Source organism: Seriola aureovittata, chromosome 9, assembly GCF_021018895.1.
Source record: "Seriola aureovittata isolate HTS-2021-v1 ecotype China chromosome 9, ASM2101889v1, whole genome shotgun sequence".
Taxonomy (NCBI): Eukaryota; Metazoa; Chordata; class Actinopteri; order Carangiformes; family Carangidae; genus Seriola; species Seriola aureovittata.
Window position 1 is genome coordinate 3768212 of NC_079372.1, and position 25328 is coordinate 3793539.

The 25328-nt window shown below is 46.1% G+C and overlaps 1 protein-coding gene across 5 annotated transcripts in view; it reads right to left on the minus strand.

The window, feature by feature from the left end:
- Positions 1-25328, minus strand: part of samd11 (sterile alpha motif domain containing 11) — an 83354-nt gene that overhangs the window by 3449 nt on the left and 54577 nt on the right. For all 5 annotated transcript variants that reach the window (XM_056385659.1, XM_056385656.1, XM_056385658.1 and 2 more), the window contains 7 exons: positions 24806-24915; positions 17065-17157; positions 13206-13370; positions 7099-7252; positions 2057-2172; positions 1742-1820; positions 740-1524 (listed from right to left, as the gene is read on the minus strand). In XM_056385659.1, the coding sequence (XP_056241634.1) occupies positions 740-1524; positions 1742-1820; positions 2057-2172; positions 7099-7252; positions 13206-13370; positions 17065-17157; positions 24806-24915 (1502 nt within the window). The remainder of the gene's footprint in view (positions 1-739; positions 1525-1741; positions 1821-2056; positions 2173-7098; positions 7253-13205; positions 13371-17064; positions 17158-24805; positions 24916-25328) is intronic.

Sequence of the window (25328 nt, forward strand, 5' to 3'; positions counted from 1 at the left end):
AGTAATACTGAGGATATTGCTTCTGGTCCACATTTTTAGTGATGCAGGACTCAAACAACAATGCAAACTGAGAGACACCTCAGAGTCTCCTGTTAAAGTATTTTGAACTGCATTTTACAAAATTGTTGTTTTTGTCATGAGGATGAAAACATTGACTCAAAACAAATAATGACCCAAGATGACCCAAAGGTATTACATTTACAAAGTCATGAAGGAAAATCAACAGAAGGTGAATGTATGAATATCTAGTATTTCTGCTACATAAATCACATAAACTATTAACTGATAATCAAACTTGTCTTGGAATAACTTTATATTGGTATTATTGGATAAATCAACAAATAGGGTCACCTCTACTGACGAGATTTCATTCCTGTCATTTAGTTGCTCATGGTGGGAATTTGTATAATGATAAAGTTAGTTTATCCTAGTTTTTTTAGTGTTTGCAAAAAAGTATAAGTGTTCTGTTTTATTTAGTAATAACGTATACAGACAAGGTGTGTGTGTGTACTAAACGTATGTGAACAAACAATCCCCTCCTCCTTCCTTTCTGCCCACGTGGCTGTTCTGCTGGTGGTGTGTATAAGGGTCACACAGGGGTCAGAGGCAGGGCCCCTAACAGGGAGAGGTCTCCACACTGGAGACACGCACACAGAGTGACGCTAATGGGTTTCACATGTTTGCTTTCAGCATTGTGTGTGTGTGTGAGTGAGAGAGAGAGAGAGAGAGAGTCTCTTACCCGTGTGAAAGTAAGGGTTGGCGTAGGGGAATCCAAAGGGGAACGACTGGGCGTGAAGAGCAGGCAGAGGTGGCATGAGTCCAGGTGGCAGGTGGTATTTAACATCAGCCTTGCCCAGTCCAGGAGTGAAGAGGTGGCGACTGGGTGACTCTGTACCTGCTGAGCTACAAGGGGCGCTCAGCCTGCCTGAGCACTCTCCAGTCTCCTTGGCACTGTCACACACTCCCTTGCTGCCAGTCTCCTTACCCCCATCTCTCTCCCTGTCCCTGGGTTTACTGGTGGACTTGGCACTGATGCCCTCCTGCCTCTCTGTGCACATCTCTGTTTCACTGTCGGAGTCCTTCATCTCCTCATCCTGCACCTCCCTGTCTCCCTCCCTTCCTCTGTCCTCTCTTCCTCCTATGTGATCCCCAGCACGGAATTGTATCTGGGGACCCCTGCGGGGGGCCTTCCTGGATTCTGCATCTGGCCCAGCAGTGGAGCTCTGTGCCTGGGTGTCTTTGGGTGTGGTGGATGCCCCTGGTTGGTGCTGCTGGTGGTTGAGGGTTAGGAGGGGTGTGGCAGCTCCATGGCGAAGCACCAGCATTGCATTTGACCGGCGGGCCAGCTCCTCACGGAGAGGATGGCCCTCTGGGATGTCGTGGAGGCTCCGCAGGGCAGGGTGGTCAAGGGGCAGGCTAGGAGGTAGAGCTCCCAGAGGGTCAGAGCCCAGAAGACGCTGCTGCTGTCGCTGGTGGAGACTTTCCAACTCCTTCTGTCTCAGCAGCTCTGCTGACATCTCAAGTCTGAGGCAGTGAAACATGCAGGAACTTTAACATCCAGGTCAAATGATTCAAATTTGACAGTAAATCACAATAATATTTACATTGGTCTTTATTAAGAACTTATAATTATGTCCACGAGTTTCCTCTACCAGTAAACCCACATCCTAAAACTTACTTTTAGCTGTCGATATATTTATATAATCACTCATTACAACGACATTACAACGTACACACACACCTGGCTAGATTCTGTTTCCTCAACATCTCCTGTTGCCGAGCAAAGATCTCAGCTTGAGCTGGTTGGAGGAAACCATACCCTGTGATGGAAACGGCAAGAAAACACTCCTGTAAGCAACAATGTAAAAACCTCCCACATCTTAGAAACAGTTAATATTAATAGATGATGTGCAACTACTACAGTGTTTTGGAACTGAATGTTCTGTTTTGATACAAAACCATCAAACATTTCCATGTCAATGCAAATGTGGATGTTTTTTTTTTTTTATTGGTTCTATGTGCTAATATCAACGATTTAGAATGACTGATTACTCACCAGGAGCTTGGCAAAGAGCAGAGGGCATGCCCAGGAAAGGAGGCCGCAGGTGAGGTCCTAAGGCGATGTGAGGGGCAGTTGGAGGGGACAGTAGGGGCGGAGGATGAGACAGTTCTCTGTGGACATAAATATAAAAAGACGACAATAAGCTGAATTTGGATTTTACTGAATAAATTAAAATGACACAATCATTAAGCAGGAGGTATGTATAATACATGACGGTTAAGTGAGTAGTGTTTTTTCTCCACTCCATCTTGGCGAATGTGTGCACACTGCCACACCAATGTACGCGGTGTATTTTTATCGGTGTAGCTCCAGAGGCCCCCGTGTCGCCCCAGTGCCTCATCAGTCTTGTCACGCCGCAACAAGCGCCGCCGGCCATTTCTGTACCCTGGACTGCAGCCTTTCCTTCCCCTTGCCGCCTCACACACACACACAGGCGCACACACACACAAGCGATATACACACAGAAAGACACATACACACAACTCCAGACCCACACACATAATGAGGGCTGAATGCACAATGCCAGTGTGTCATGCTCCGACAGCTGGGGCGGCCCCTGTGTCTTGACCGGGGCCACGGGCTGAAGGACCTTCTAATTAACACTCATCCCTCCTCTCTTTTCTCTCCCTTTTTTACACCCTTCTCCCTGTTCCCCTCTCTCTCTCCCTCTTCTCTCTCTAGGCTGCATTGAAGCCGGTGAAAAGATGGAGCGTCCTGCAACCTCTGCTTCTGAAAAGGCCTCTCCATTATTGGCTTCGTCTTTTGTCCTCCTTGAGGGGGAAAGGCGCCTCTCACCTTTCTCCCTCTCTCTCCGTCTCTTGTTCTGTCTTACCCATCTTTTTTCTTTTTTTTACTCCTGTCTTTCTACTTTTTTGTGACCTCTAAAAATCTGTTTTGTTCACTTTTTTTTCCCCCTACACTTTTATTTCTTTCACCTCTATATATTTTTCTCTCCCCTTTTCATCAGTCATCATCCATCTCATCCTTTCTCTTTATCCCGGCCTTGTCTCGCCTCTGTGTGTTTCTTTTAGTTTCTCTCCCACTTCTTTTTTCACTGTAATCCTTTCTCTCATCCTATCCCTCTTTCTCTCAGTTTTGTGCTCATCCTCATGGATGTATGGTCTGGAGTGGATGATGATGCTCAGCTGTTTTCTGGGCCTTTCTGAGCTCATGCGACCCACACCTCTTCCTTCTCCTGTCTCTTGTTTTTCTCCTCCTGAGCTGCTGCTATCACACCAATCAGAACTCAGCTGTGTGTGACTGCCGCCGCACGAAAGCATACATGGGAAACAAGCTGAGGAAAACAACAAAATCAAAACCAACACTGGGACGCATGCAACCGCAAATATTGTTTTGCAACCGTGTTCAAATTAGCTAGCGCCTGCATGTCTCCCACCTCACTAAATGGTGAGGGAAAAGGAGAGAGAGGAATTGCAAGGAGGGAGGGCACACATAGAAGAGCGGGGAGATGAGATTGTGTGTGTGTGTGTGTGGGGGGGGGGTGCGTGCGCGTGCGTGCGTGTGTGGAGGGAGGGGTGAAACCATTCATCGATCGCCTCCGCCGCTGAAATGTTAATGCTAATCGTATAACCGCTCTCTCCGGCGGTGCCTCGCACTCCAGTGGCAGCTCCAATTAATCTTGGGTGAGGGCTGCGGCGCGTGACCCCCAGAGCCGTGAGCCGGGGCCCTGCTAGCCGCTGCTTATGTAATTACACCGCCCAGTGTGTAATCACCTGGCCTAATCCCTCGGGGCTAGCAATTAGCCTTGCGACGCGCAGTTCCACTAGGCTTCGCCAAGGCGCCCGCAAAACTCCCATCCACCCCCGCCATGGCTCCCGCACGCCAAACGCCCATCACCCCCTGCCCCCTCCCTCCCCCTCTCTCTGATATTCCCTCTCTTTCTTCCCTCTCCTTACACCGCCTACCCCTGCCTGGCGTTAGCCCGCAGATGAATAACGGTCAATTAAAGCTGCATGACTGGGGCTGCCAGGCGTCTGCGCCACCATAATTAGGCCTAATCACGGTGAGAGAGGGGGAGAGAGAGAGAGAGTCTGACACTCCCCTCCACTCCCTTCCTCCATCGCTCCCTCTCTTCCTCCTTTTATAGGCGGCAATTTTGAGGGAGGAGTGGCAGACATTAGTCGTTTTGTGCTTGCTTGGTTTTTTTGTGTGTTTGTTTGTGTGTGTGTGTGTCTTTTGCCCTATCTTTGCATTTAGTTGGCAAATGACTAACATGTTATAAAAAGGATGAGAAACATTCACCTAGCTTTTGCACGAGACTGAAAATGGTCAGAATCACAAATGCAAGGTGCGCTCATAATCAGGCAGAACTAGCTATATCACAGAATGCCCCCCCCCCTTTCTCTCTCCCCCGCCCCACCTCTCTCCCAATCTCTCTCTCTCCTCCTCTCTCTCTCTGCCTGCAGTGAGGCCATGGGCTCCTGGGGAATTCACTGGTGTGTGACGACCTGTCAGAGTGGCGACAGCGGACCCGTCCCACAGCAGCCCAGGCTCTGTGTGTGTGTGTGTGTGTGTGTGTGTGTGTGTGTGTGGTGTGTGTGTGTGTGTGTGTGTGTGTGTGTGTGTGTGTGACAGGGCTGCCCTTAATGATGGGAGCGTGGGGGGATTAGGAGCGCCGCGCGGCCGCCTTCGGCTCCTTCTCCGCAGGAACACATTTACACAGGAAGCTCATTAAAATGGATGAGGCTCCCTCCGCGCTCGTTCTCTCTCTCTCTCTCTCTCTCCCGCCCTCTATCTCGCTTGCTCTCTCCGTCCCTCCCTTCCTCCCCTTATCTCACACTCTCTCGATCTCCTCACTCCCTATTTTGCTTCATCTCTCTCTCTCTCCGTCATTTCGTCCTCTCACCATCTCCCCTCTTCATCCCCGTTTTAAGCTCCATGTTTTCCAGTTCCTCTCTCTCTCTCTTTACTTTTCTCCATCCCTCCCCTATTTGCCTTGCAGATGCTTGGTGAGCTTAGTGCCATTTAAGGCCAGACAAATGGAGCGCCAGGCTCTAAGCCCATCGAGCGGCCCTAATGATTTGTTTTTAACAATGGGCCCTAATGGGCCCCAGATAATCAATGATGAGGGGTCGATGGAAAGGTGAGCCATGGAGAGTTAGAGAGGGGAAGAGCTTCTGTCTCTAACTCACTTCCTCCGTCTCGCCTTTTCAGTCTGTTTTTTGCTTTTGCTCCCCAATTATCTTGATTTTAATTTTCTCTTCACTTTGCACTCATTCCACTCTCATGTCTCTTCTTAATTTTCTCCCGAGCTCTCTTTTCTGCAGGTTGTGTGTATTTTGTGGGGAGCGGGTACAGTCTAGCACTTAGACACGTGTGCACTACATGGCCGAAAGTATGTGGACATTACACCCACATGACATTGTTGTTCTCTACACAAACCCATGTTGCTTTAAGCCACAGCCACAAGAGCATTACTGGGGTTGGGCAATACGGCCTTTGATAAAGTCTGTGATTCAGTTCATCCCAAAGGTGCTTCTATCCAGGTCGCTCATGTTCTTTCAGGCCAAACTGAGAAATCTGTCTCTTCATGGACCGTGCACGAGGGTATTACTTGTTAAAACACAAGGGGGCCTTCCCTCAACTGTTGCCACAAAGTTGGAAGCACACTATTGTCAAAAAATATATTTTATGCAGTAGCACTAAGACTTCCCTTAATAGGCAGTAAGGGACCTTGCCCAGAACATAAAAACAACCCTAGACCAAAACTACACTAAAGTGTGTATCTATGTACTTTTGAACCTACAGTGAATGTAGATGCAGGTGCAACATCATACAGATTTTGCAACACTCTCTGTCTGTTTCCCTTTTCTTTCTTCTTGCATTTTCATGTGCACATTAGTACAAGTGATTGAAAGGGCACTTCAACATATTTTCCCCATTAACCCTCTTTTTTCCCCACTCCAAAAAACATATTGAGAGTGAAAGGGTTAAAGAGGAGACAGGGGGAGGTAGAGGGGGACGGGGTGAGGTGGCGATGGATGGATGGAGGGAGGGTGAGGCCTAGTTAACTCTCCCTGGTCCTGTGTGGCTAATTACTCTGTGTGCTGTTGGAGAACAGCCGCGGCTCACTGACTACATTCACACTGCACCACTGGCCACACACGCACACACACGCACAAATTAGCAGACATATTCACACAAACAAACCCAAATTCAATCCGCATAGATGAGCACGCATGCAGACGGCCAGCTTGAAAAATGGAACAAACACAAACGAACAATCAGGCCCCCCCCCTCGCCTCAATACACACACATACACAATATATACACCCCCACAGCCTACCAGAGCTGCACCACACAGCGACCAGCCGCTCTGCTTCCTGCTTACATCCCCACCCCTACCCCTCACCACCCCCCTCTCGCACTCACACCCTCCCCCCCTGTTGCCGCACCGCCGGCCCATTATCGATCCCCCGCCTCTCCCCGCGCCACATAAATAATCGACAAGCAATTACCCGCCCACTCCCGCTGCCCCCGGCTTTGTTTGGGAGGCGCAGGGGCCAGCGCTGGGGGGAGAGGAGGGAGAAAGAGCCAGGGATGCAGGCGTGCAGCTCCACCGTGGTAGCCAAGAGGTTATTGGATCCTTAGTTTAGCCATGTATGTGGAGATGCACATACATTCACACACACGCACAAACATGCACTGCAGCACACTGAAAAAGTCAAAAATTAGATCAGATCTTGTGCTAGGAAATGGGAGGAAGAACGGAAAGAGAAGTGCAGTGGTGTAGTGAGGCAGACTGGCAGCTGATTAACTCCTTCAACTCTTTCCCCCACTTACAGGCGTTCTCTCCACATTTTTTCATTGTGATTTCTATATTTATGTGTGGTCACATCAATTGTGGCCTCTTATGCAGAATGTGTGTATGTGCAGATGTGGGTGTTGGGCTTTATTAATGATGAATAATACTGGTATTGCAAGCAGAGCATGGCTGCAGTTTCAATAGCTAGCTATTAGCAAAGCTGACAGAGACCTGGGTATCAAGCAAGTGTGCATTTGTATCTGCTTCTCACCTGTCGGTGTAATGTGCGTCTCGGTGCTGCGGCAGACCCTGCTTGCGTCTCTGGCTGGATGAAGAAGAGCTGCCCGCCGAGGGCAGGTGAGCTTCTAAGGCCACTGGATTCCTCACCGCTGCAGCCAGCGCCTCCTGACGAGCACGCAGTATGTCTGAAGAGGGAGCGAAGGGGCAAATGGGGAGAGTTGACAAGACAAAGATGATGAATTAAAAAGACGATTAATAGTTGAGGCAAAGAGGAAAGACAAGAAGGATTCAGAGGGGAAAAAGCAAATGGGAGGCAAGAGGGAGGAAGGGATAAAAACAAATTTAGCATCCAGCTCCTCATGTCTATACTAAGAGATTAAAAGAATATCAGCATTGTGTGGAAAAGTTTAGACAGAAAAAAAAAAAAACATACAAAAACTATACATTTCACCAGCTTATAGTTGTTAAGTGTGTTTAGCTGTAAGTGTAAACATGACTTGAAGAAGTGATACATACTTTAAAAAGTTGTTTATTGTCCTGTAGTGATGGATGTGAGGGTTAAGTATGCAGACAGCTCATAAAAATACCAATAAGTCATTTTAAAAACCCACCCTCGGCTCATTCCACATTAATACTGAAAATGATTGTGATGCACTTTCTAATCCCCATGTCACACCCATACACGCATACAGACACATGAGCATGTAAACACACTCGCACTGAACAAAGATAAATGAAACAGACATTTTGGCAGAGGTGTATGAAATTAGCACACAGCGTTCAAACTCATCGGCCACGCTTTGGAACTGAGCTGACCACTTTCAAGTAAATGTGAGGAAATAAAGAGGTGGACGCGGAAAAGCTAAAAGGTTAGAAAAGATGCCGTGAAAAATTATGTTGTGTGTGATAATGTTTTCAAAACAAATCCTGGCGTGTTTTTGTACAATCGAGAGAGCAAAAAGCAACTTCACACATCAGGTGCCGAGCATTTTTACCGCTCCCCACCTTTGCCACCATCATCACACCTTCTCCTTCAATCTCTGCCTGCCTGCCCTCTCCTCTCCACCTTCTTGCCCTCTACCACTCGCCTCATTCCATCTCTTTCTTCACTCTTCCCCTCTCTCCCAGCCACCCCTGTTCTCTCTCGCCCTCGTAGGAGAAGAGGCCTCATCATTATCAGCCAGGCCAGGCCACACCAGGAGACATGGCTTCTAATGAGAGAAAAATCCATCCTGCTCTCTCTCTCTCTCTCCTCCCTCTCTCTCTCTCTCTCTCTCTCTCTGCCTCAATCTATCTATCCTCTCTCTGCTCTTCTCCGCCTCTTCCCCTCCCCTCTCCCCCCCTCCCCACTTTTTTAATTAGACAGATCCCTCGGGAGCTAGGGGCCATTTCCGCCGCCGGTGCGGGTGTGATGTGTGTCTGTGTGATTTAGGTGCCTGCGTGTGCGTGCCTGACTGTGTGTTTCTGTGTGTGTTGTGTGTGCTGAAGCAGTTGAGCAGGCGCCGGGGTGGGGTGGGGGTGGGAGGGTGAAGCGACAGATATTAATGCGGCCTAGCTCCGGTGTATCGATCTGTTTGCTGCGCCAGGCCGCAGGGGACTCGGCTGGCGGCAGACAAGGGTGTTTGTGTGTGTGTGTGTGTGTGTGTGTGTGGGTAAAGGGGAGATAAGGGAAGGATCAGAGGGAACTGGAGCCCAAGAGTACACACACACACACACACACACACACACACACACACACACACACACACACACACACACACACACACACACACACACACACACATACACACAGACTCTTGTGCACTTGCATACATGGTGTAGGGGTGACAGGGTGGAAGACTTGACCTCTAAGACTTAACTGTGGTCACTATCCCACCTCACCAATTATTGTGTATGACTCTCAGTTAAAGGGGCACTCCAGTGATTTAGTGTTGCAATTCTGTAAAGTTTGGAGACTTTGAAGAGACACATTTTTAAAAAGAATGGTCAATCAAATCAAAGTAGAGCTCGAGATATCCTGGTTATATTACAGCCGAAATAAGACACAAGGAAGAGATTCTAACTTTTGGCTTCAAACCTTAATTAGGGTTGAGCTCCACCAAAGACACGTCCCACAATGCCGCACAACAGCGTCTTTGACTAGACCCTCCCTGCCTGGTAAACACCATGTCCTTCAAACTCCGTGCTCCCAGGTTGTGAGAGAGTTACTTTGGGCTAAAAAATGTGCAGGTTCCAAGCTGAAATTACTTAACTGATTTCACTAGAGTAATTTTCTTCAACATAGCTCCTTTTAGACTCTGGGTTTTCCAGAGCCACAGAAGACTTTAAACAACTGTTTCCACAGGCTGAGTAGTCCTCCCTGTGATTGGTAAATTGACTTTGACCAGCACTATAATCAGGAATTTAAAAATACTGAGGTCACAAGTCCAAATTCCTCCAGCAGGACCCAGCCACTTAAGCCACAATGCAAATAAAAATAAATAAAATAAATAAATAAAATTTCACATTTTATAAATTCCATTTTAAAAATTCAATTTCTTTTTAATTAATTCCTTCTTTACACTGGTAGGAGGTTATCCTGGTGGAGAACACTAAATAATGTTTATTTTATGTAGACGTTTGTCAAATCGGTCAAAGAAATTTAGTCAAAAACATACGAGGCTCCTTTTTAATCCAATAATGAGTCAATTGTAGCTATGGCCCTGACTTTGATATGTTAAATAAGTGCAGTGCTTCTTTAAACCCACACAATACAAGCGGTATAACACTGTAGGAACTCTACATTTATTTTGAACATTTCTCTGTCTAGTATTTCTTCCAGTTCTCTTTTTATTTCATTCTCTTTTTATCCAGTCCATGTTTGTAAAGCTTCACTTCAACATAGGTTCCATATTTTGCACCCCCCTCCCTCCTTCTCTAATTCTCTTTCATCATGTGAACTGAGAGGAGCAGGGTCACCTGGGGCTCTACCCCTCTGTGTGTGTGTGTGTGTGTGTGTGTGTGTGTGTGTGTGTGTGTGTGTGTGTGTGTGTGTGTGTGTGTGTGTGTGTGTGTGTGTGTGTGTGTGTGTGTGTGTGTGTGTGTATATAGAGAGTAGGTACTCAGATACAGAATTTCGCACTCTAAAACTCTTCGTGTTGCAGCTGCTGGAACACAAGGGGAGAGTCCCTCTGACTGCAAATTAGAGTCCTAATTGAGGACACACAAACACACACAATGACACACATCTTTGCAAGAGTTATTTTGGGAGGTCCCAGTTTACCACTCGGACCCATCCCGCTTATCCCTCCTTTGTGCCATCTCATTTTTCTCCCTGCCATCATTCCTGGAGTTGGGCCTAAATCCCCTTGGTTAAGCTGGGTTTTCCTCGGCCTGAGAATGCAGAGGAGCGCTGCGCTGATACAGCTTGGCCGGCCTCGTGATGGATTTGGTGGACTGGCAGGTACACAAAAGCCGACATCCATCCGCTAAAGCGCACCATACACCAGAAAATTGAGTATCTTTTCAGGAAGAGGTATTCAACCGGCATCGTAGGCTTAGCCAGCAGTAAATTTGGGGCTTGTTTGTCACACTCAGTGTGTTTGACTGTTTGTACTTTGACCAATCCCATGTTGGAGTTTTCCAGCTCTTTGGGATGATAATAAATGGATGTTGGGTAGCTTCATGTTTCAAATCAGACTAAACTGCACGAGACAAAACAGAACGCCCCTTCCATCCCACCCCTCCCTTCACTTTCATCTGGATTTCTACCCCCACCGTTCTCTTTCTTTTCTCTCTCCTTTCATCATATGAAGAGGGGGGAAAGCCCTCCTGGCCATTTCTACAACCCCGCCACCCCTCCACCTCAAATTTCAGCCCCTCCTCCCCTTCCCAACTCTTCTTTTGCCCATCAGGTCCAGAGAGAGCCTCTCAAACAACACCTTGCACCTACACATCCACACACACATCCACACACACATCCACACACACATGCACACAGTGTTCCATCTCACCCCCGCCTCTTTCACGCACACACACTTTCATTTTCTGTGCCCTACACTTCAAACACATGAAAGGATGCTCTGCGGGGACCAAGGCTAAAGGGAGAGTTGGAGGTGGGGGTAAGGAAAGGAGGAGGAGAGGAGGGGGTATAAAAGCAGTGCTTGAGAGGGAGATGTATAGGAGAGATGGTGGTGGTGGGAGCCCAGTGGGGAGGGAGAAGGGGGTCACAGGGGCCCCATCGGAGACCAGGTCAATGTCAAGGGCCTCTCACTGAAGTTATTCTCATCAGCCTCTCAAGAGACAAAACAGCTGTCCCTGTGTCCCACCTCCTAGGCTGTTTGTGTCTGAGAGTGTCAGTTTCTTAACAAGCTCCAACTGTTAATTTGAGAGGGGATTTCAAGGTAGTGTTAAAATAAGTTTTCTACATAAACTTGCAAACTGTCAGTGGGTAGATGGAGGAAGTTGCCAGGTGTGGAAGAAAACGAATATTAGCAGCACCAAAGGCTTGGCTGTCAGGGAGCGTTGGCAAAGCCTGTTATGCCCATGGCTCATCATCCGCTTAGAGGATCTAACACGCACAAACAGTGGATGCAAACACACACGTCGCTTGATGGAAATCTTAACGTTAAGTTGTGTTTTAAATGGTAGTGGTATTTCATTTTGTGATTAAATAAACCGTAAACTTGTATGTATGAGGTTTTTATTCTTGATTCTTTGCTCCGGGAGAAGTTATTTATTCACTCTTCCTTCGTCTCTGCTCCTCCCTCATTTCCTTTGACCATTTCTCTCCTCAGATTTTTTTTGACTCCTATTTTTGGTGTCTCTTTACCTCTGTCTCTTCTTTTTCTGCACATAGAAAGCTTTTAAGTGCAGCTTGGAAGAAGAATGCACAAGTGCAGAATAAAGGATAGTGTGGAAACTATCAAACGATTTGGAATGTGGAAGTGAAGAAACGGAGCGAGTATGTCTGTGTTGCGCCAGAGCGTCTGCCTCATACCAGCAAGGCTTCTGGGAAAGGAAGCCAACGATCAGACTGCACCCTGGGCCATAAAATCCCCACAATGCACTGCATCTTTCCTCTAACTCCTCTAAGACACGGGGAAAAGGCAATTAAAGCATTTATAGGCTTCGCCCCCTAGATTTGCAGCCAGCAATTAAAAATCATTACTAATCAAATAAAAATAAAAGTAGCTCAAACTACAATTCAGCCAGGGCATCGATTGGATTTATGCTACTGCGAAAGAGCTCATAAAAGACTGGTAGGACTTTATGTTACATTCTTTACAATAATGTGAGAAAAAGGTTAACATTTAATGGCAGGCAAAGTGAAATGAATGTAAAGCCAGCTTATAAAACCCAAACAAGGCAACTTTTTCTCATTTTCTTTCTTCCCCATCAAGCTACAATTCTCTCATGCTAAAACCAGTAAATTTTATGCGTCTGTAGAAATTGAGAAAATTTGGGACACACTAGTGGTTTCCAGAGTGTTGGGAGATTTAGAGCCCTGGCAGACAGCCAATGAGAGCTTCCGAATCAGTCGTGGCGTTGATGCATGCGAAGGCTTGTGGGTGTTGTTAACAATGGAGAGCCATGGTGGTCAGAAATCACCCTGAGTGACACTTTGACACTGGTGGGCAAGCACCGCAAATAGAAATGTCAGCCATCTCCATGGCTGGGGTTTTACAATGGCAGCAGTGTGGCACAACTTAACATGGTACCCTGAACACAGCGCGACACTCTGGGGTTACAAAGTAGCACGGCATCTCGGTGACTTGGTGACAGGTGATGGAAAAGGGTTTTTTTTTTTTTCGTTTTTTTTTACAGAAGCTGGTGAAGTGCTTCCAAAGGAAACTCTTAGTTTGAAGTAAATCTCAAACTAACTCTCAAGTTACTTCAAAACAAAGAAAAAAAAACTAAAAGAAAAGTACCTCTAGATCTTTCATGAGTCAGTTCTTACTGGTAGAGTAGGAAACACTACAGAGAATTTAAAAACCAACTGTGCACTGAGGTATATATGATGTAACTAGATGAATCTGAGTGCACCGCACATATTTGAAAGCCAATATAATGACAGTAGAGGTGAAGATGACGATGATGGCGCCACACACACACACACACACACACACACACACAGAAATGCAGAGGCTGTGGACTGACCGTGGCCGGGCAAGCCCATGCTGCTTGCCAGCTGGTAGAGGCGTTGCTGCTGCTCCTCATAGGACCCCTGCTCGCTGAGCGCTGACATCATGCGCCTGTAGTGCTCCTCAGGGCTCATGAGGCCGTGGCTGCCGCCTGCCTCCACAACCGGACTCTGGGAGTTTTCTGAAAAGATGAGGGAGACACTTGACTGTCAATATCCAACTCATCAGAAGATAAATATGAACTTGAAACTCCAGGCTCTAAAACTCTGTTAGGCTATTAACTTGCTCTGAACTTAATGCTTACACTAAACTCTCTTTTCAGCATATGATTATATGATTGTTTTGTGTATTCATCGTCATCCACAGTCATCTCTGTGTCAGGCATGACTGTGAGGAATTTGCCTCAAGCACATACTCAAATTTACAATGCAGCTTCAAACCGCTTGTGTCTCCAAATGGCAGCCAGAGGTCACAGATTTTAAACATTTGTAGTTCAAATCACATTTCAGGGCATCACTAAACTGAACACAGAACACTGCTGTTTAGCAACCTGGCCAAGGGACAAGAGAAGAACTAAATCTAATACTAGTGAGTCTGACTTTTTCTGAAAGGAGGGTTCATTCACTGCTGTTCAGGAACCAGTTTGCATTGTTTTACATGTTAATTCCTCTGAGCAGTGTCTAAACCAAACACCACAATTTCATTTGAGGAATATGAAGGGAAAGGAATGTTTTTCTGTCACATTTTGTGATTTTGGCTCACAAGACAGGTGGATTTTAGGATAAAAATCACACCTTGCACAGCCCTAAAAAGATGACAAAATACAATAAGGACACATTGCCACTGTAAACATGGTAAACCCCGAACAAAGAATTGCCTCAAATTAATTTTATACATTGTTCCAACAGGCATATTTTTGATCAGTGCACTCTTTGACTTGTAGCCTTCCTCAAATATCCGCCAGAAGACATACTTGTACACAGATCATTAATTAAGAAGTCGGCAATGATGGACTAGAAGCCTCTACATGTGAAGCTATACACATACAGACATGCATTGTTAATGGACTGAGCCTGACCCTAGCATGAACTTGCCATTTCTCAGAAAGTGCAGTATCCATGCTGACAGTGGCAAAGGGTGAAAGGTTATAAGTAGAGTTGTTTTGCAATGCTGTATTTTGACTTTATCAAATGTAGACGATAAAAAAAACCCAAAAGAACAAGAAAAACTCAGTTTCTACCAATGTGTGTGTGTGTGTGTGTGTATGAATGTGTGTGTAGTACTGCTGTGCGGTGTTTAAGGTGTTGTGAACACAATGTGGTGTATGATATCTATCTAGCTGTCAGTCCCCACACTTAATCTCTCTCTCTGACCTCCCTCCTCTCTCTCTCTGTCAATAGTAACATGATCTAAGGTAAGGGTGGTGGGGGATATGGGAGGTGGTTAGGGAGTTAGAAGAGGGAGAAAGAGGATGAGGAGGAGGAGGGAGAGGCAGAGGAAAGCAGGGGTTATTTTTACCACCCTCCTTCTTATTGAAACCTGAGCCTGGCCCCGGGCAGGCGAGCAGGAGTGGCGCTGAGGAGCGGAGGTGGGGTGGAGGTGGTGGGGGAGGAAGCGAGCACGCAAGCATCTCTGTCTCCACCGCCAAGCTCCAGCTAATCCACCCAAGGTCCTTGAGTGTATGTGTGTGTGTCTGTGTGTGCGCGCAACTAGTCTGTGCCTGTCTTAAGTTTTTTTGCTCTCTAAACACAGCAGGGGGTGCCGACTTTGCAACTGAAAGAAAAACAGACATCATTTACACAGCGGCATCCAATCTCTCCGGCTCCATCCAAACTCTACCCTCTCAGTCTCTCTCTCAATCTATTTCTCCACCTGCATTAGTCATTAAGGGATGCTGTCTGTCGCCAACCTCGGAGGCAAAAAGATGTAACACGCATTGATAACACCCATATAGGAACACACATACAGGTGCGGAGTCAAGGTTTGAGTGTGGGCATAGGTCAAGGTTAACACACAGGATCAGCAGTGTTTTGAATTGGCTTGAATACCCTTCACTGGACAGCAGGCTGCACACACTCTTACACACACAAAAACAAAGTCTCTGTCTCGCTTATGCAAATGTGCAGCAAAGAAAGACTATATATAAGGCGTATACAGGGATTGTTTGCTTTCAAAACCAGAAGCCTAACCACACAAACTCTGAAGCACAAAGTCATAATAAAAACACACAAGCCCCATTTGCCTTAAAAGGAAGCCAAGCCAGAATACACAAACAGACATGCACACAGATAAACACACACACACACACAAACACACTGTGACACAAAAACACATCCACAAAAATCCATGCATCTTTCAGGAGTTTGGTTGTGTCTAAGTAAGACTATAATGGCCAGGAATGAGTGCTTCCCTACACAGTGAAAGAGGAGGAGGCAGCAGGCAGGGCATCTCTCAGTCAAAGGTCAACCAGAGGGCAAAGGTCAACACAGGGTTCATGCTGAGCTCGACACAACTCAATCTGACCTCCAAATGCACTTATGCAAATACACCCCACAAACCATCATGGAGTCACATTATACTAATATCTTAAATAATCAGAGTTATTTGTGTCACGTGTATTTGTGTGTGTGTGTGTGTGTGTGTGTGTGTGTGTGTGTGTGTGTGCTGCTGATGTTGTTTGGCTTACACGTTGTCTTGGAGTGTGTATGTGTGTACATGTTGTTTGTGTGTCTGCAGAGATGAGGCTGGATGTGCGGTGAGCTGCCCTTGGCTTTGCCTCCTGTATAATGCATCAGTCAGGAAGTCTACCTCAGGAGCCCAGAGGGACAGGCCCGGTGGCCGTGCCGGCTCCACGTCAGGGGCCCGGTTTCACACCACATGAGGGAGATATGAATAATAGAGGATGGTGACTGGATTCCAACGCTACAGAGGGGCATCGTCTTGCCAAGGTGTGCCTTGTCAAGGTCTGTCATATAGAGCTAATTAAAAGTTAACAGTGAAGTGTGTATGCTAGGAATCTGCTGCAAGACTGATAATATTATACCTGAATGGCATACTATGTAACATATTACTTTATTTACATATCACATTACTGTATTTACTGTATTTGGAGGAAAGCAGACATGCCAGCCACCCATGCTCTGTTTTCCTGTTAAAGGGCGAGATCACTCAAATCACCATTTTCATCTGAGGGAGAAAATAGCTCCAAAGGGAGGTCTGTAGAACGACCTTACTTACTGTTCATGGAAAGAGAAGTAGCTGTAAAGTTTTCAAATGTCATTTCTCAATGTTTTGAGCACCACAATTTCTTCTTCTGCGGTGCTAAAAAACATCCATCTTATTGGGGTAGCAGCAGAATCTCAAAGACAAAACTCAACACTTAAAACTAAACCTGTCTTCATGTTTCCATACCACCAGTGGTCAGAGAGCAAATACTGTGTTCTGGAAATATGGGTGTTTTGATCTTCTGGCTAAGTGTTTGTGTGTGTGTGTGTGTGTGTGTGTGTGTGTGTGTGTGTGTGTGTGTGTTGTGTGTGTGTGTGTGTGTGTGTGTGTGTGTGTGTGTGTGTGCGCGCACGCGCAACTGAGACTGTATAAGTCAAGGGAAAGGGTTAACAGAGGAAGTGTGTCAACGAGTGCGTGAGAAAGATATTCCCATCGTCACACTAACCCTAACACACTGACCACCAGCAGCTAAATCAATACTACCTCATTTCTCCCTCTTCTTCACTCTGCAGCTTCCACCCTTTCTCTTCCACTTTAACACTCAGTCATACTGTCTTCTGTCCTACAGTTTTCACACATTTCCTCTCTGAGAATACATGTCCAAGCACATCTGTAACGTCACAGCGCACGAGTACACCACACGGTCTTACCTTTGGGGGATACGCTACGTGACTTCTTGCTGTCAGAGGGACACTCGCTGCTGCTGTTGGGAGAGAAGCTTCTCCTCTTGCCTAGAAGGGCATCTGTAAACACACACGCACACACAAAGAGAGACAGAGCAGTCAGCAAAAAGACCAAAGTAAAGGCTTGATATTGCAGCTCTGCTCTGCGTCTACCTGTATACATGGTGGCTGCTTTGGAAATGCAGAGTTAGAAGAGGGAGGGTGAAAAGGAGCCAAAGAGGGAGGAAAAAAAAAAGTGATAGTTGGAGAGAGAGAGAGAAACAGAGCGAGTGAAGCAAACCATGGGCGTCTGGAGATGTGCTTGTTGGGGGCCTCCACTGCTGTGGATGACAGATCTGCCCGACTCATTCACGTGTGTGTTTGTCTACTTGAGGGAGGGAGGAGGACTCTGTCTCTCTGTGTCTCCTCCAGTGTGTCTTTCCAACAGTCTGTCCTCAAGTGTTATCACTGTTCTTCCTCTCTCTCTTTTTCCAGATGTTGGCAAAAAAGCCTGAGACTGAACTTAAGTTCACGAGTCTCTCAGCCTATATTATGTCTATAATATGTGTTTATTTCTAGTCTTTGTACCTTCACATCAGTCACCCCCTCCCCCCTCGCGCCACCCACCTTGTTGCTGTCATCCCCTCATAAACACACTTCTGAGCTACTCTTCTGCTTCCTTCTCTCTCTCCTCTCCTCTAGGTGCGCTTGAAACCTCCTCCCATCAGGAGCTCGCTCTCTCTCTCCGTTTACGCCCTCCCTGCCTCCTCCTCCATCCCCTTTTCCTCCCTGTTCTCCCCCACGTCCTCCTCCCCTGCCACCAAAGAGGAGCATCTAGTGTACAATTACAGCACCCCCTACTGCCGCTTCCTCCTCCTCCTCTCCTCCCCTCTCATCCTGCTCTTCCTTCCCGCCCCATCGCCTCACGTCCACCCCCCTCAAACACACCTCAAATCAATACGGGCCTAATCAGAGAGGGAGGGGATCCAGAGCACATCGCACGCAGCGCCAGCAGGAAGGAAAAAGCCGTTTGTCATTGCCCTCTCTCTCTCCCTCTCTATCTGTCTGTCTCTTTCTCTCTCTTTCTTTCTTTCTTTCTCTATTTCTATCTCATGCACCTCTGCTTTTTCTCTAACTCTGTTTCTTCTTCCACACAGACAGCCAAGCCACAGCAGCAACTGCTTCCCCTCTTTCTCTTTTTTCTCCTTTTTCTCACTCTCTCTCTCTCACTTCCCTGTGCATATTTTTAGGGATGGGGGGGGTGTTTTATCTTCCTCCCTCAAGGAGAATGGTTCCTCTCTGTGTGTCTCTCTTTTTCAACGAAGCAATTTTTCATCATTTGCACAGCATGTGTAAATAGCAAGGAGAAACAATGAACAGCAATACCCAAGCAAACAACATTTGACGATTTCTGTCATGTGTCTTCTCCTGATATTGTTGTCATCGTAGGGACAGGAGGACAGTCATCAACAGAGGAGTGAAGCTGGAGTGAGGTCTGACCTTTAACCCTTAACCTATCACCCAAACTTATGTTCTTTCTTCTCTATAACAAGACACAGACAGGGAGGGGAAAGAGACAGAAAGAGATTTAGACAGGACTCGGAGGATTTTGTTGGGCTGCTGAAGGAGCCCCGGTGTTGATGAGAGGGTGAGCGAGCAAATGAGAAAGGGAGAGAGAGGGAGAGGGAGGAGGTTCACTAATGATCCAGTGTTTGATGTTGCCTCTCAGGTCCTGAGGAAATCCACTCCCTATACCACCCTAAAGAGACAGTGGGGGCAGGGGGGAGCGCTAATGGACACACATACACACACACATGCTCGCACTGAATGTCTTTCACAATTTCTTCTTTTTCTGTCGTCTTATTTATGATCTCTTATTCTGTTTTTCTTCTCATTTTCAAATCACATTCAGTACGTTTCTTTCACTGGTCAAAAGAAAAAACAGCAAACAAAAAAAAATACCACAAAAGCTTTCCATCTATCCTATTAGTGGAATATTAATAAAGACAGAGAGAGAGAGAGAGAACCCCCATCAGTTAAACCCCTTCCTCTACCAAAGACACACACACATACACACATGCTTACACCCACACCCAGAGCCTCTCATGATCAAACACACACACACTTGAGTCGTCTCTTGAGCCAAGCTCACTCAAGACACTCTGTCTCCTGAGCAAGTGCCCGAGGGCCAGAGATTTGAGGGCGGAAAGCTTTTAAAGCCAATTAAATGGGGCTTCTTAGAGCACCGGCGCTCCCTTTTAATGCCGAACCCTGAGCTCTGCTAGCGTCTATGCTAACCCTTTTACTCCCACTAACACCGCTTACAGTTTGCTACCCTGGGCCTTTCCATATCTCCTGTTTGTTAATATTGCTGAGGAATTAGTGGTTATGGAGTCAGGAGTTTTATTTTAGCTTCAAGGCTGTGATTTTAACTGTCAAAATGCAGTAATTAAGCTGCAGTAGCATTAGCTGCTATGATATACCCTGTTTTAGCCATTCATGGTAAACAGACAGTCTAGGCTAACTTTTTTCTTTTTCTTTAAGCAGTTGGCCTAAACACACTATATTCCTGGCTCTGCCTCAGTTCCTCCTTGCTAGTTAACCTCCTCCTTATCCGCTGTTCCTCCCACTGAGAGAAAAGAGGGATGAGAACGGAGGGACAGATAGAGACAGAGGAAACAGCAGGACCTAAACCTCTTCTCTTTCATGTGACACCACCAGGGTGAACAGTCAGGCAGGGGAGCATTCCTCTTTCTCTCTTACTTTCTGATTTCCTCTCCCTCCCTCAAACTTTAGTCCTCCTCCTCTTCTCTCTCCATCCCATGGAGCGTGGTGACAGCTCAGACAGCCAGACTCCTTAATTCCTCTCTTACTCCGTTAATCTGTCATCTTTATCAGGCTGGGGAGGGGGGGCGCTATGCGAAGAAGGGGGGGAGTGACAGGCAGGGACGTGGGGTGAGCCGCGAGCCGCAGCCCCCCGATCAATCTCCACATTACAGCTGACAGAATGGTGCTAATAACTTATTGATCACCCCTCCGTGCGCCGGGGCCTCCGCCGGCCCTGAAAGCCCTGCCATTGATTGGCTTACGGGCCGATGCAGCTGGGAGAGGGATGGAGGGACAGGGGGTGGGTGATGGAGATGGGGAGAGAGGCGCTTCTGCTCATGCTGAGGGGAGGATGTACCACTGCCAACGTGCAAATGTACACACACAATAACACTGCTCCATACAATACCCGTCTGTTTTTCATGCTCTATGTGTTTTCAACAGGAAGTGAGAAATTAAGAGAGGCGGAGAGAGAAGAAGAATATGAAGAAGAGAATGGGTAGTCAACTGAAAATAAAAAAATATGGCTGACCTTAAAGTGAAAAACATTATATAAATGTCCTTTTTGCAATGCGTTATAGTTATGTAACACAATAAAAAGGTGGTGATACACAAGAAGTGACGTTTCCATCAGTAGGAACAGTGCTTTGTTTAGAATAAGTCCCGGGATGTGACATGATGATAGTTACTTACCAGAAGTTGTAAATCACTAATAATTACATGCCTTCATTATGATTTATTCTCTGATGAAAGGTAATACAACAAATTTTGCTTTTGAGTTTCTTTCTAAAAGTCCATCAAAATGGAAACAATGATGGACATAAACCTCCTCCTGCATTATCAAACAGGTGTTTCCTGAACATAACTTAACACCTCACGATGAAATCTTTCTTTTAAGGAACTTCAAAATAATATAGCTATATCCTCTTCTCTAATCACCTGGTGTCATCTGTCATTCTTAAATGTAAAACTTTATTTGTCACATCTTTCTGTGTCCCTCATCCCAGCCTTCATCTGTCTTCTTCCGCTTACAGTGGCTGTTGCTAGGCAACTGTTCCTGCCAGAATATCAAAGTCCTTATAGGCAAGTCTCGCCACTCAACAGCCATCTTGGCAATGCCCCCGGGCAGTTATTTCGGGCAAACATACGAGGCTCCTATCTGAATGAATGGGGAGAGAGACATAATTGCACTTTTAATCACAGGGACATAAAAAAATGCACGTACAGAATCATCCGATAAAACTGCCTCAAAAGTTTGGTGACTTTGCCTCTAAAATAAGGTTTAAAAATGTTCCCAATTTAATGGCAAATGAGAGATCGAGTTCAGAGGATAAAACGGACTAATATAAGAGACGTTCATTCCCCACAGGTTGTAGGTCTACTATTAATGTGTAAGGTTTCAGTGCAACAACACGGTTGGCTTGACATGTTTTACCGTTCCGCTGTTATAAAGCAGACGATTGGTGCACTGGGGAGAGGGGCGGGATGTGTCATGCAACTGCCGTCTTTAGCATTACAGACTTTTCTATTCAGGATTCTTCAAGTGGTGTGTCGCCTCCCTCGTAACACCTCTGTTAATATACATATACAAAACGATGCTCATGTCACAGGATATCAAAGGCTATTAAAGTTTCAAAAGCATCATCAAATAATTCTGTTGAAATTCTATGTATCCATAGTATAACATGTATACTGTAACACATTTTCACCGGTTCACTAAATCAGCACTGAAAATGTAACAGTTCAGTGTTTGTTACGCTGAAGCGTTACTTAGTAATGTATCACTCTAAACACTAGGAATAAACAGAAAAAGTAGTTTAACCAAAAAAAAAACATCAAAAGACCAGCAAAACCCTTTTCGATTATGACCTTTGTGGAATAAAAAACAAACAAACAAACCAAACCAAAACCAAACAAACAAAAAACAACCAATGAATGTTTAACACCAAAGAGGCACAGACGTGAGAAACACAAAAAAAAAACAGAACTTGGATTGAGATTTCTGTTTAGACCTATAATGCAGGAAAAAAATGTATCTTTAAGTTGAAGCTTTATTTTCTATTTACTCAATTATTTATTGTTTTCCATCTATGAATTTGGTTTCTTGACAGAAGCATTATATAAATATACTGTATGTCTTTATGCACTATAACCCTGAGAGGCCATTTTGTTATTGCAGTACAATTACATCCCTATTAAGCAGTGGGATGTTTTAAAATATTTACAACCCACATTTCCCTTTATACTTATGGATGACAGAGTTAATATCATCAGAAATCCTTGAGTGTTTACTTTTGTTTAGAATTGCCTTTCTATGCTAATCATGTAATATCTGTCTGGTAATACTTTAAAAGCCATCCTCACTCACAGTCAGACTGAAAAAAAAGGTCTTGCACAAACACGCTAGGCTGCAGATTCACACGCAAGCAAACATCTAAAACCAGGCATTTAAAACGACACACGGAAAGGTGCACGCGTGCGCACACACACACGCACACACACGCGCGCACACGCGCGCACACACACACACAAATGTGCTCAAGCCCCAAACCACTGCTACAACCCTCAACCACACACACACCGACAGGCGGTAACTGCCTCTGGGAGTCTGAGAGCAGGGAGCAGAGGAGAGAGAGAGTGGCGGTCCAAAAACACCTTATCTGCCTGTTTGAGTCTCTGGTCTGACCGCAGAGCCACGGTTTACAGTCTCCACAGGCAGCCAGACTCTCAGCGTCGGCGCCCCTGCTCTCCCCCTCCCTCCCTCCTTCCCTCTTCCCTCCCCTCCACCTCTCACAGAGTCTCTGAATAGCCAGCGGCTGGAGATTGAGAGAGCGAATGAGGGAGGAAGGGAGGGATGGAGTGGAGAGGAGAAGGAGGGAGGCAGCCCTCCTGTCTATCCCTCAGATTTAATTAACGGCCCACTCCGGTGCAGAGACGACCCGGCAAGCCTGCTTCCCTTTCCTCCTGACCCACACACACACAAACATACGGAGCCGTCCGCCGCCATAGCTGCCGCCTGCCCTCCCCCGATACCACCACCGCACTCATTCATCTCTCTTTCCTCTGTCTCCCTCTCTCCAAATGTTTCTTCCATCACTGTGTCTGTCTCTCTCTGTTGCAGATTTTGTTTCTCTTCTCTTTGTGTGCTCTTTAATTTCCCTCCTGTCTCTCAGATTCTCTCCCTCCACAGTTCATTGGTAGAACCTTAAACACTTTTAGAGGCTAAGTCAAATATGAGGGTTGACTGGCAGAACAGAGGAGGACAATATCATAGACAGCTAGCTGCGTTTACCATTTCATTCATCTCCAAGTCAAATAATCCAATGCTCTAAAACTTCATACACATTACACCCACCTATGTATTTGGATGCAAATATGAACCTGTGCTGACTTGGCGTGGGCACGCATCTGTATAACTATGTGCTACTTGTGTGTAATTGTGTGTTTGTGAATGTGTGTGCGTCTAATTTCACTGGCAGACAAAATGAGAGCCAGTGGCTGATCGGATTGGACTTGTTTACAGACACGGAGCGAGCCGCTTAGGCAGCCTGTTAAATCTCCCTTTAATGCTCAAACGGACAGATTTTAGGGTCCTAGACCCCCTCTGGCGTAGGCCACACTGTGCTCACTCCCTCCTCCATCACCCCCCCCCCATCCACCTCTATTCCCTCTTGTCTTTCCCCATTAAGACAACTACTCATGGCTCTGATTTCTCCATTAAGTTTAGCAGCTGATTAGGCCGGTATTTGGGTGGAAATCCGTCCCAAACCGGGGTCTAAGACACTGGCTGGGGTGGCTGGTGAGCAGTCTAATACCCTTCACCTTCCACCCACCCTGCCTGATATCACAGGCACCGTATGGACAATTAATCTGGCAGACAGAGGAGATGAGCACACAGAGAGAGGGTATGGAGGTGTTGGGTCTGGGCTGATTATGCCTCTTGCTGTGCCTCTGGCTAATGGGATAAGAGGGGACAGGGTCGAACCCCGGGCAACACTGGAGCAAAGGTTTGGTCTTCACTGATAAAAAGGAAACTCATTCTTTAATTAGGGGTAAATGTAAATGTTTAAAAGTGTGGATTAAGATTTGATGATGGATGTTTTCAATACAGTTGACTCATTGTCACAATTAGTGTTTTAGATATACATTTTTCTTGGTGGCAAAAGTCAGCATCATTAATAATGTATGATAATGTGAAAGGTTTGTTTGGGTTGCTGGGAAACTAGTGTACAACTGTTGCCATCCATCATACCTTGTACACACATACACACACGTGTGAATAGGTAAACAGTTACAACTAACCCCATGTGGCAGAAGCATCCATTACAGTAGGTTGATCGCTGAATAGTGATATCAACAGAGGCTGTTTTACAACCATATGTCTTTGATGGCTGCACAATGTCCTCATACAAGCTACTTGACAAATAGATGGGATTAAATGCTGTCTATGTTCTGTCTGTAAGCTGTAACAAAAGCTCTTAGCTTAGCATACGCACACCACGGTTCCTCTGCTCACATAAAAATGGATTAATGGCAAACAAAGCTATTTATTCAGAGGTAATTTAAAACAGGGGGTTTAACAAAAATCCTGGAGTGCGGCAGGGAATGTGGGAAGAACATTAAGTAATCAACTTGAGAGCGACCTTCAGGAATGAGTAATAAGCTTATGTTAAATTCCTCCAATCACACAAATTAGAGTAAATTAAATGGGTAATGGAACGTTTACATATGTTACAAGAGATGAACAGGAAGATATATCATCAGTCTCGGTGCAAAGGGAGAGAGAGAGAGAGAAAGAACACATCCTACACTTCCTGTATTACATACACATACTGACAATCCTTTAAACACACACACACACACACACATACACACACAAACACACCATCACTGGGGGTCCTACCTGTGTGTCCAGTACTGGTGTTGTGATCAGAGGCTGACTCGCCCTCGGGCATGCCGTGCTGTCTGGTGTGGTGCAGATTGGAGATGATTGTAGAGAGGTCACTGTCACGACTGACACACACACACGCACACGCACACACACGCACGCACACACACACACACACACACACACACACAAACACACACACACACACACACACACAAACAGAGAGAGAGAGACAGGAAAGAGATGATGAACGCATTTAAAAGCACCCGAACAAACTTAATTCCACAATGCCATCGAAACCAGCATGTGATAAAGCAGCAGTGCATAGATTCACACTATTTCACACACTACTTACCACAGAAATCCTCCATCCAGACAGACCTGTCCTCTCTGATATGCATACCTCCACACAGACTCACCAGCTACAAGTGTCTGTCCTGTAAAGTGGCTCTTAGCGGTGAGGTGTGTAATACACTCTGACAGACTACCGCATCCAGCACTTTTGGACCTCATCCCTACTCATCTTCCACACTAAGAT